Source organism: Cheilinus undulatus, linkage group 17 (genome assembly GCF_018320785.1).
Source record: "Cheilinus undulatus linkage group 17, ASM1832078v1, whole genome shotgun sequence".
Classification (NCBI taxonomy): domain Eukaryota; kingdom Metazoa; phylum Chordata; class Actinopteri; order Labriformes; family Labridae; genus Cheilinus; species Cheilinus undulatus.
This window is the reverse complement of record NC_054881.1, coordinates 23,545,349-23,557,974: the sequence shown is the minus strand read 5'-3', so window position 1 is coordinate 23,557,974 and position 12,626 is coordinate 23,545,349. Positions and strand designations below refer to the sequence as shown.

Genomic DNA, 12,626 nt, shown 5'->3' with positions numbered 1-12,626 from the left:
TACATTGGACCATGATTTTCCTGACCTCCAAGGGCCCCTAAGTTTGACTGGGCTCCAGAAAGCTCTCCCCTTTATCCCTCCCTTAAAGGTGGCCTTGCCCACATCTCAAGTCATCACTGCACCACTGATAATATACCACAATTTATGCTCTGTAACTGTATAAGTGCTCAAGCATGAGCAGTTTTATCACGCTGAAGCCCCTCTCTTTCATCCATCCTTGCCATGGCCAAGGACGTGTTCTGTGCTGTGGACACTTTTGCATTTGCAAACATAACGTAGTCATCAAAACTAAGCATGTTTTAGATTTCTTGAGACGTGATGAATGTGTGACTTCATGGATGAATTACAACCTGTATAATACTTTTCACAAGTTATGACATTTAATCATGTTTTCATGTTCTACATGTGTCATATGCCTTATAATAAATGGACAACATGCATTTGTTTGATATTTGACACATAAAATAAATATCATGAATCACAGTGATCCAGTTATAACTTACTGGCTCATGTCTTCCTCTTTCTCCACCTTAGCAAAGGTTGCCACTTTGTTCTTCAGTAGATACAGGTGACCTGGTCCTCCCTAAGAAACCCCCACAGAGGAATAAAACACATTATCGCTATCACAGCTGCTAATTTGCTGTCTACTTAATTAAGATCTTGAGAGATTAGCTCCCAAAGGAAGCTGGGTTAAGCAGTCTAGCAGGGAATTCCACATGTAGCATACAAATAAACATGCAGTATAATCTTCTTCATAAAAGCCTACAGTTTAACATGTAACATCACATCCCATCTATTCCTTATTCTTCCTACTCACCTGACAAAAGATGAGCATCCTCCAGAACTTACTCCCTCTCCTGTAAGCTGTGAGCTTCTTCTCGATTTCCTCTGAGAGAGAGAAAGAAAGGTTAGATTGAAGTGAACAGCAGGGACTGAGAACAGGAAGAGAGGGGTGTATGAGAAGAGACATGTAACAATGTAGCAACCAGGGGGAAATGTGAACGGTGAGCACAAAGGGAGTCTCTGGAGGCTGAGTTCAAATACAGGAACAGTAATAGACAGCTGAGACACTGATGGGAGGTGGTGTTTGAATTGAATTCAGCGGAGTGTACATAAGGCAGTGGGGAAATGTCAGCCAAATAAAACAGGTCAATGAAAAACTGCAATGTGAAATCAATGTGTATAAATTACTCTCTGACATCCATTCAATAAGTGTGTGAGTGCTATTCAAGTAGAGTTCATTATTATTAAAAGAAACCACAGGGAGAATTTTCTGTTCAAGAGGACAGGGGACTGTTTTCAGAGTGCAAAGCCAATTTTTGAAAGCAGGATCAAAGTAGTTCTGCAGGATTTCATTGGGATCCAAATAAGCCAGATGATAATGATATTTTTAGATTTGCTCACAGGTATGTTTTAGCCTGGAGATATTTTTTTGACCTTTAACTCCATCAGTGTCAAATACAGTTTCTCCCCAGGCAAAATGCTGCACAGGCCAGGGCTTCAGGCTCAACGCTGAAGGTGAGTGACTTTGTTTCAGGAACAGGAGTCTGCTTTAAAACCAATTTTTATTGACAGGATTTCATTTTATTGTCTCGGATCCAACTACCTGCCTGCACATACAATGTCAGAGTTATACCCAACCACAGTTGTGCACTAACAGACCACTTCATTAAGTACCCCTGTTCAACTGCTCACTAACGTAAATATCTAGTCAGCCAATTACATGGTAGCAACCAATGCATTTAGGTATGAACACCTGGTCAAGACATCAGCTTGACTGATGACTGAGCACCAGAATAGGGAGAAAAGCTTTAAGTTACTTTATATGTGCCATGGTTGCACCATGTCTTCATGCCTTAATGCATTGGTTGCTGCTATGTGACTGATATATATCTGTGTTAATGAGCAGTTTAACAGGTGTGCCTAAAGTAGACACTTGCAAAATTGCTTTGGCCTTTCTTAGGATCCCTGCTGAACTTACTCTAAAAGAAAGTGTTCATAAAACACATGGGCAGTAGTATGTATGCTATATTATGAATTTAAAAACCTTAGGTGATTTTTATCACGTGCAATTTCCCCTTCATTCTCTGCCTATCTATACAGAAGTCGTTGCCCCTATACATGAATGGAAAACAGTGTTTGAAGTGACTACAATGACTATATTTGATTGAATTTATTGATGCATACTATTGGAATATGTTTGAGTGTTTTCCAACTGAATTTGAATTAGTTAAAGCTCCTGCTGATAAATTTCAGTTTGAGCCCCTTTTGGCACCCCTTGTAGAAAAACACAGTACATCTAATCCATTTTAGAGACTCAGTCTTTTTATTTTTAAGTAAATTTTCTTACAAAATAACTCATCCTGCTCTGTATTAACAGACACATGTAGGACTTGCTGTGAATCTGTGTTGGCAAATATTTGAAGAGGCTGTTTCTGCAGTGTGCTGTTCACCACTTTGATACCTTCCTCACAGCAGGGGGTTTCAGACATTAAAAAACTGCATAGAAATAGTCTGCATGCACATGGTCTTATGTAGGTCATACAGAGACATCAATATTAATATCTTCTTCATAACCATCTAAAAAACGTCTGATAAAAGAAGTAGAAATGAGAATATTTACTCACCCAAAATATCATCAAAAGTTGCATGTTCATGGTCCTAAGGAGAGGCACATTCTCATTAACAAACCATCATTAATTAATATTATTAAATACATGAGTTAACATGAGGTTGAATCCATGATTAGTATGCCTGGTATGTCCATGTTTGTGGGCACACGTCAGTGTTCAACTCACATAAAGTATAGGGATGATGGATGGGTCATCCCTGCGGATTATAGTGGGAACGTACTCTGCCTTGGGCACCTTCGAAGAGATCAGCTAAAGGTGAAGGAGAAAAGAAAGGAGAGGAGAGATTTTTTTATTTAGATGTTAGGATTAGAAAGTCAAGGGTGGTTAGGGCAAAGTTGGAGAAAAAGAAAGAGTGTCAGAGTTTCAGGGAAATTAAAGGATGTTCATATGCCTGTAGGTAACAAACAGCTCTATAATATATTCACAGTTGTGTGATAGCAAATACCTCAGGTGTTTTTAAGATACTGCACCTGCATACTAATGCCGACTCCTTAGATGAAGCTCATTGTAAGCTAAAGCTGCTGTCAGTGTAGGATGCTAAAGTAACCAGTTCCTAAGGCTTGAGCAGCCATTTCTTTGCCTTTGTGCCTCGTTTACAGGGGATAAAGAGAAAATCAATCCAGATTATTTCCTTAAATTCTTGCTTCAGGGTCTATAAATTTCTAAAGGAGATTTTCACAATCTCAGTTCCTCTATCACAGTATCCGGTTGTATTATTCCTCAGGCTATGTGGGGACCTTTTTAAAGCTTGAATCAGAATAACCCTGATGCCATCAATACAGTCTGCTCAGCTAGTTTTCAGGGATTTACACTAAAAGCCCATCCTGGATAGTAGGTCTGTGGAGTTATGAAGAAACACGCTTACCAGGCATTGAGGAAACCATTGAAGTGCCTTGTGGGAAATAAAGTAAGAATATAATCTTTTGGGGACCATCTCCACAGTAAAGTCACACAGTTTTTGCATTTTAAAATATGTCCCTTGAACCAATTAAATAGTAAACTAAACTGATAAAGTGACCCCTAAGCTGGCATATTTACGGTCATGTTCATGATGTTCTGTTGAGTTGCAGGAATCGAGCTGCAGGAATCAAGTGTAATCTGCAGACAACAATTGTAATCCCTTACCATGATTTTTGGAGGTACAAAGTCATCTCCTTCACAGGCAAGCCGCTCCATTTCTCTCTCCTCCTCCCAATCGACATTGTCATCAACGCCCCCTTCATCCAAGGTGCCACAGGAGGCCTGCAAGTCTCCACCTGGATGAAAACATGTCAAATGTAGAAGGGAAAAGGCTGAAGTAATTGGCAGAAGTGTTGGGTGTAAGGCAAGAAAGGTGACACTGAGAGCAAACCAGAGGATGGATGTGTACAGAAAGTGGAGAGAGGTGAGGGTGAGAGATAGAGAAAGGATGTTTGAGTGATTTTTTTGATGGTGGTTGTGAAGGAAGTAAATGATAGATGGAGCAGAAGAAAGCAAAGACAGCTGGCAGAAGTAGAAAAAGTGACTGATAATGATGATACAGCAGCGGGATTTGGCATAAAGAAATATGGCAACCTGGCAAGCTTCTATTGTTAGAAGGGAAGGTGTTATAAATCATCACGTCTTTCCTTTTCTGTCGTATAATCCACATTAATATTAAACCTAGCATTTTTACAGAAAAAACAATGAAAAATTATATTTTCAATTTTGATCTTAATATCACTACCATTGAGTTATTTTACAATGTACTGTAATAATTTGAACCTAGGAATGACAATATGTGTAATCAGATGACAAACACCATTCCACATCTATTTTAAAGACATGAGAAATGTCTAAAAATGATTCAGAGGGGCTCGTTTTCATACAGACTAGTCATTCATAACACCTTTACTGAGCCTCTTTTGAATAATAGCATACACATACAGCATATTTAAAATCTCTGTCTTTGACAGACTTTTATTACATATCTAAACAGTGTGACAGTTTTCCAAAATAATTCAAAAACAAATAAATCATTAAGATATTTTTCCATAATTGATTTCACCCTAGGCTCCCTGTTAGCAGCAACACACAGCTGTCCAATTATTTTACAGCTGGAGGGGTTTTATTAAAGAGTATCAAAACTCTTGTCCACAAAAAAAAAAAAAAAAACAGTAATACTTTTTACTTTAGCACATGAAGAGAAACTCTTCAAGAGAGATTTTGATTTGTTAGGTAGAGTTAGGTGTTACATAAACAGTGCTCACTCATATAGCTTTAACTTGAGCAGAAAACAGTGATATATTAACATTGTAAGGAAGCAGAAAAGTCAGTCTGCAGTAAAATGTTCAAAAAGTTATTTAGACCTCTTGTGATGGAACTATCAGCCTGTTTTCACCTGTTAATAATGTGTCCCAAGTGATCCACTTTTAAAATGGGAAAGTACAGAGTAAGGTGAGAGTGTAAAGACCCTTTAATTCTTTGTAATGGGAGTGAATCAGTAATGAGAAATTATCTGCCGTTTATAACAGTTTTTACCAAGTAGGTGACGTAATCAGGTGGGTTTGTTTGTTTGTTTGTTTGTTTGTTTTTTAGCAACATAACTCAAAAAGTCATGGACGGATTTTCATGAAATTTTCAGGAAATGTCAGAAATGACATAAGGAAGAACTGGTTAGATTTTGGGACTGATCCGGATCACCATCTGGATCCAGGAATTTTTTAAAGGATTCTTTACTATTGGGAGATGGGGCTAATGGTCGAGGTCTGCGCTGTTACCACTTCACACCAGGAGATGGTGAACATGAGTAACTTCAATCCCAGCAGCATGTTTTTAGTGTCTTTCTATTCCAAGTTTTGGAGTTTATAGAGTTTGAAAGATGCACACCCGGTTGAGGAGACGAGTTGGAGCTTAACAGAGAGAAAGACAGCGAATTGTAGCGAGAATACTCACAATACTGGGAGGAATAGAGGACTATTCATCCTCTGCCATGATTTTCAGTCGTCCGGTGAGACCATAGGTGAGACTTTCAGTGCATCTGTTGGCTTGGCAGGCAATTCTTCCGCCATGACAGTCCACACATAGCAAAGCCAGTGCTTTGCTTCACTGTGACTCCACCACACCGGGGGAGGAGTAATCTGGATCACTGTCTGGATCCAGGAATGTTTTTAAGGGATTCTTCACTGTTGGGAGATAGGGCTGATGGCGGAGGTCTGCGCTCTCTGAGTGCTTTTCTAGTTATGTTATATTAACTTAGCATAGAAAGTAAGGAAATTTGTGTTTGGTAGGTTATTTCTTTGGTGTAACAATGCTTCTTGGCAATAAATCTTATACCATTTGAAAGCCTGTTTATTTGCCATTTAAATGGTGCCATATTTGCAAGGAACATCGATTTGTGGGATGAGCAGCAGAGCTGAATATGTGGGGTGTGCCAGATCTTCGCTGTCAATGCCAAACAACTTATTCTATTATTGTTATTCTATTGGTACTCCAAGATGCTGACAATCAGGTGTCTGACTGGCAATCTCAATGCAGAGAGATATCGAGAGGAGATTCTGCAGCCAGTGACAAACCCAGCTATGGGTTGCACCAGCTGTGCGTGAGTTCAAACATAGCCTAGTTTGAATGTAAGTTCTTACGACGGAGTTTACGCTCTCCTAACATTTAAGGTGTTGCACCAACCGTGATAGTTTCAACGTAGGCTTAAGTTATAACTTAAAACTTACACCTGACCCTACTAGGTGTAAAGTCCTCCATAGAATATGGCTATCATACTGATAGCGCTAAAAGACGTGATAACCTGAAGAGTGACAAGGAGTTGAGAATTTTACCGGAAATTTGGAGTCAGCACTGTATTCTCCATGATCAGTAACTGTTGTTTTCCATGAGCGGAGATCATTTCCGCTATCCACTGTTATATTATCTCATGTTATTAGTGATTTCACCACTCAATATCAGTGTTATTTTATACTGGCTCTAGGTTTAGGCTGTAGGTTTTACAATACTCACGTAGGCAAAATGCCTTGTCATATTTTTCATCCAAACTGGATGCTATTTGATGATTAACGGCAGTTCGCAAACGTTATTTTTAGCTGTTAGCATCTGTAGCAAACACAAGATTAAAAAATGCTTTTCAGTGATTGGTTAAAGTAAGAGAATACGACTTATCTGCGACAATATTTTAGTTAGTTTGGACATAAATCTCTACTAGATAAGATCAACCTTACATCTCTGTGGTGCAACTGAGCAATGACACAACTTAAGTTAGAACTTAACTAATTTCACCGTAGGGTTTAGTGTGGACTTTACACCATAACTTAAGGCAGAACTTATGCATAGCTGGTGCAACAGGCTGCATATCTCCACAGTCTGGGACCAAACTCTATCCTCCAACGTGACAATGCTTGTCCCCACAGAGCAAGTTTATCCAAGACTACCTCCAGAATTTGGGAGTGGAGAGGGCGGAATGGCCTGCCAGCAGTCCTGACCTCAACCCCATTGAAAACTTGTGGAATCAGCCTGGGTGTGCTGTGTATGGTTCTTCAAAGCTGAGGCTCCTTTTTGTCAGATGAATAAAATGTTAAATTTAAAATATGTCTTGTTTCTTCAGACTTCAATCATACAATCAAACAAACAAGAGTCAACGTCAGAGTAAGCTGTCTGGCATTGGCGAGAAGATTTGGCACATTTTTCATGGATGCAACCGACATACTCAGCTCTGCTGCTCATCCCACAAATGCATGCTCCTTACAAATGTGGCACCATTGAAAAGAAACTGGCTACAACATTTGTTGCCAAAAAGCATTGTTGCAACAAAGAAATCATCTACCAAACACACATTATCTTACTTTTTGTGCTAAGTTTACATGAAATTAACCAGTACTTGGTGGTAATTTTGGGCACTTATGTAGTCTAATCTTTTGTAAGCTTCTTGAAGAATGAAGTCACATCTCAGCAGAGTTGTTGCACAGTACAATATAAATCATACAATATAAAGGGCCTGTCTTTATCTGGTTTAAAGCCCATTTAGACATTACTGCACATTGTTAGATCCTGTATAATGGTAGCTTTGGATTTTGTTTTTTCATTATATCTCAAGCAACACCTGAGTGAAGGAGGAAAAGAGAGCTACTGTATGCCTAAGAGGGAGAAGAAAACAAGAGACACGCTTTATTTGATCCTCCGTCTTGATGTAATTCACTTTAACGGTGAAGTGCACCCCTGTATTAGACATATTTTTTAAATTTTTAATATGGAACATTTTGTAAAAGGATTGAATAAAAATGCACATAGAGGCCTGCTGTTTGCACAAGAGCTTGGTCTGACCTGCTTTTATAATGTGGTTTGTCAACATCTGACAGAATAGCCATATACTGTGAGGAAATTTTGGGAATGTTAAACTCTGTTAAAAATTTGATAACGCCCAAGTCTACCCCTACGACTAAGCTCTTTACCACTATGTTACGCATGGTCATTAGGGCATGCTGTTGAAATGGAAGGTTACGGATGCATTGTTAGGGCTTCCTGGTCCTTCAAATGAAGATTTTCAACAGGAAACTCCAAACTGAATCTTGTAGGAAATCTCTGGGAACGCCTAGAGGCTGCTGAAGAAGTGTGCTAATGATACGTTTCTTTGCAAATAACATTTGAAACAATCATATATCATATGTAATGTTATTTGTGAGCACTAGGGTCCTTTTGATTTCAAACAAGCATCTTGGTAGAAATGTGTATTGTTGTTGCTTCTGTCTATGTAAATGCTATCACATACTGCTTATGACACATCTGAAATCTGAAGGATCATCCCATTTGGTAGGGGGAGATTTCTCCGTGATCCCATGTAACTGTTTCAGTGGGCAAAGGGGCACTCAAAATTTGAGGGCTAACAATTGTCTGTCTAATAATGAGCAGGTTAAATAAAATCACTTTACAGAGAAGTGCTTTGCATATTTTGCAGACATGACTGTGAAAACATCTAGAATAAGATTTAAAACTAATAAAGGCACTGATGGGGACATTTTGAAAGGGGATGCTCAAGCAGAAAAGAATGAAATGGTCAAAGAGATGAGCAGGAATGAAAATTAATGTCACCCCTACAGAGAACATCAGCTTTAACTCAGAAAATAAGAACAACATATCAAAAACAGCATTACTCTGTCATCAAAACTTCAGCTATCTTTCATTACCTGTGAAACACAGAGACACAGACAATGGAGGTGGAGAAAAACATAGAGGCACAGAGACGTCAAAACGACAGGCAGCACATGCAAACAGAGTTGATGCACATATTCAAGCTTTTAGAGTCACATTTTAGAAACAAACATTCCTTTGCATGAGCATCAGTTCCAGCCAGCACACTCAGACTGAGACGCACACACTCCCAGTTTGAAGACATACTCACAGAGAGAGAGAGAGCATCACAGAGTTGGAGAAAGACCCACGGTCATAGGGAGACAGATGGACAGGATCAGAGGCACGGCAGAGACAGTCAGTTTAGACGTGTGATTGACTGATTGATTGATAAATGTGTGAATGACTGGGTTTAGCGTGTGTCCTCGATATGCCAAAACCAGAGAATGGCTTTCAAACGAGAGCAACAAAATATGGCTGTCATATGAGCAATCCTATTTGGAATCTGTCTGTTACGTATTGCAGATGTACAGTAGAGACAAATTGACTACTCAGATAGAAATATGACTTTCAAGAGAGCTATTAAAATCATGTCAATATTCAGCCTGCCAGTATTAGCCTGTGAAACCAACGAAACTCCAAGCTCACATTTAATGTGCTCTAACTTGTCCTTATTCTGTTCAGGCATATTTCCAAACTTTACCGTCCTTTTCGGTTCAGTCCCCATTGTTAATTCTAACATGAGTCAGGTTGATTAGGATGACTCCCTAGGCTGTTTTATCATTAGGCAAAGGAAGTCAATTACCTGAGGCCTTCGGCTGCAAGGGGCCTCAACATAGAGTCCCTTGTTGTGCAGATAATATGAGGTTTACATCTAAAATGACCTTTAATGATTAAGATGTGAATTAATATTTAATTAAGGTTCCAGGAGTAAACAAAGTAGCTTCCAAATAAATACACATTATTCCAAAAAAGTTTCCAAGAACACCTGTCCCTATTAACCGGGTTCAGGCTCCTTTTAAAAAGCCTCAACATGTATTCAAACCCAGAAAATTGTAGTTCAATACGTCACTTTGAAACATCAGAAGCGTACAAAGGCAGAATGCATATACATGTTATTTTTAGAAGCTACATTTGGACCTAAAATTAGAGTTTGCGACTTTGAGGTATTATGCACTTCTAAGACACAATGAGTCATTTGTGTTTGGCTTTTCAGATATGGGTATGTCTTGAAGTTCTCTGGCTCTTTCATTTGAAAAAACGATGCATGAAAATGTTTAGTTCACTCGCTATTCTTGCTTTTAGCTCAGGCCTCATATTGGTCTATTCAGATTTCCAAAACCGCACCTGGATTTCTCTAAGAGAAGCTCCACTGTGGCACTATGGAAATGAGCAAGAATGCTGCCACTGACATGAAATATATTGAAAAATACAAATAGTTTGCTGAAGCATTAGCTTCTGAATATTTGCAGGTAGAGGACATATGAATTCTGTGCCAACTAGCTTTCTAGCGTTGCATTCTGCTGTATTTTCTCGCTTTGTTTTAAAACATCCTGTCATTTCCAGAGCCACTTGGGAGTGTTTATTAGAAGCGAACATGAGGGAAATCAAGAAAACACTAAGATTTTGAGAATTAAGGTACAATATGTAGAAATACTACACAGAAATGTCGACATTCTTTAAAACAATGACTATGTATATTATATGTTGAATTGCATTTCCTCAAATATTTTCAATGAATTTAAAGCCAGAGAAATAGTATAACAATTTCTATAGTTAGGTCAGTCACTTGTCATGGAAGCTGCTATTATAGAAATGATGAAAGACACTTTTTTTTAAATCATTGCCATTAAAATTCAACTAGATGTTTTTTGAAGACTGATACATGAGAAACATCAACTGATACCACATAATGGACAACGGCTACAGCCGTCAGTGCTTTTTTGCCCAAGCATCCCCGTAATGGTTAACTCCACCCCCTGACGCATGTTTTGTTGTGGTCCCACTAGACATTTCCAATTTAAGTGGAGACATGCTGCTCAGCTCCTGCTTTTAATTCAAAATATTAGGGTAATAAATTGGTAAGAACATGAAAATGACATTGTTATATTACGGAAATGTGTGAGCATAAAGTGATATAGCTCTGGTATCCACTGAGAAGCATCCTTATTGCAATCTGGGCTGGGGTGCGACAGACGTCACATGCAAAAGGTCTGTAGTGGAAATACTCATACTGATACAGTAAATTGTCCAATGAGGGCTTAAAATGACTACATTAACAACACAAGCCATAGATTTATACTTTTACAAAGTATGTGGTTACTGTACTTTACATGATGCATTAGTTTCACTTTAATTATTTGGCAGCATCGAGCTCTTTACTGATCCAGACTCATGGTTGACCTCTATTCCAGGCTACGGATGATTGGCCAGATTCCAGCTGTACAGGAAGTTGGCGGCTCGTATATCAAAGTGCTGATTAATAGTTGTATTTTATGGCTGGGAAACGCTGCTAAGTGGCTTTCAACTCAGTATGAGCCACCTGTATGCAGAAATTTAATTAATAACCAAAGTACTGAGCAAGCACAAAGTAAATGGGATCTTACCAAGCTGCCAGTCAAGATGTGAGGCCACAACAGGTCAGAGGACTAATTCTGACAACGCTCACAGCGTGGATGTAGCTACTTAAAGGATGCTCTCAAAATTCTCACTACAGCTGATAATGAAACATACTTTTATTAGTGAATGTTATGTAAGCGTAGGGAAGAAAATGATCATTTAAAGCCATTAAACCATTACCAATAAAACTGCTCTTGTGGGTAAAAACAGATTCCACCTTCTGAAGTTGGCAATTACAGTTTCATTGTGGCTTATCTTCGTGTTGTCAGTGCTTTTGTAGGATCTTCTCAACCAAATTCCAGACAAGTAGCACAGCATTCTTTGATTTTGTTTCAGCTAAAAACACTGTACTCACATGTACTATTTTAACATGTGAGCACTAAGTTGATATGCCTTGCTTGGTACTTGGCTTTTTAAGCCAAACTTTTTTTGAATATAAACGCTATATTGCCAAAAGTATTCACTCACCCATCTAAATAATTGAAATCAGGTGTTCCAATCACTTCCATGGCCACAGGTGTATAAAATCAAGCACCTAGGCATGCAGACTGTTTCTACAAACATTTGTGAAAGAATGGGACGTTCTCAGGAGCTCAGTGAATTCCAGTGTGGTACTGTGATAGGATGCCACCTGTGCAACAAGTCCAGTCATGAAATTTCCTCACTCCTAAATATTCCACAGTCAACTGTCAGTGGTATTATAACAAAGTGGAAGTGAATGGGAGCGACAGCAACTCAGCCATGAAGTGGTAGGACACGTAAAATGATGGAGTGGGGTCAGCAAATGCTGAAGCATATAGTGCGCAGAGGTGGCCAAGTTTCTGCAGAGTCAATTGCTACAGACCTCCAAACTTCATGTGGCCTTCAGATTAGCTCAAGAACAGTGCGTAGAGAGCTTCATGGAATGGGTTTCCATGGCTGAGTAGCTGCATCCAAGCCATACATCATCAAGTGCAATGCAAAGCGTCGGATGCAGTGGTGTAAAGCATACCGCCACTGGAGCAGTGGAGACGTGTTCTCTGGAGTGACAAATTGCGCTTCTCCATCTGGCGATCTGATGGCCGAGTCTGGGTTTGGTGGTTGCCACGAGAACGGTACTTGTCTGACTGCATTGTGCCAAGTGACCTTAACCCGTTAGAACACCTTAGCGATGAATTAGAGCGGAGACTGAGAGCCAGGCCTTCTCGTCCAACATCACACCAACAGTGTGTGACCCCACAAATGCGCTTCTGAAAGAATGGTCAAAAATTCTCGTAAACACACTCCTAAACCTTGCGGAAAGCC

At 39.3% G+C, this 12,626-nt stretch overlaps 1 protein-coding gene and 1 long non-coding RNA gene across 4 annotated transcripts in view; one reads left to right on the top strand and one right to left on the bottom strand.

Annotated features, from left to right (window-relative positions):
• LOC121525650 overlaps positions 1 to 7,185 on the top strand; it is a 40,821-nt gene extending 33,636 nt beyond the window's left edge. The window contains exon 3 of the long non-coding RNA XR_005993240.1: positions 7,010 to 7,185. This is a non-coding gene — a long non-coding RNA (uncharacterized LOC121525650). The remainder of the gene's footprint in view (positions 1 to 7,009) is intronic.
• LOC121525649 (NMDA receptor synaptonuclear signaling and neuronal migration factor) overlaps positions 1 to 12,626 on the bottom strand; it is a 96,386-nt gene that overhangs the window by 21,852 nt on the left and 61,908 nt on the right. For all 3 annotated transcript variants that reach the window (XM_041811738.1, XM_041811740.1, XM_041811741.1), the window contains 5 exons: positions 3,759 to 3,889; positions 2,799 to 2,882; positions 2,628 to 2,661; positions 818 to 888; positions 504 to 583 (listed from right to left, as the gene is read on the bottom strand). In XM_041811738.1, the coding sequence (XP_041667672.1) occupies positions 504 to 583; positions 818 to 888; positions 2,628 to 2,661; positions 2,799 to 2,882; positions 3,759 to 3,889 (400 nt within the window). The remainder of the gene's footprint in view (positions 1 to 503; positions 584 to 817; positions 889 to 2,627; positions 2,662 to 2,798; positions 2,883 to 3,758; positions 3,890 to 12,626) is intronic.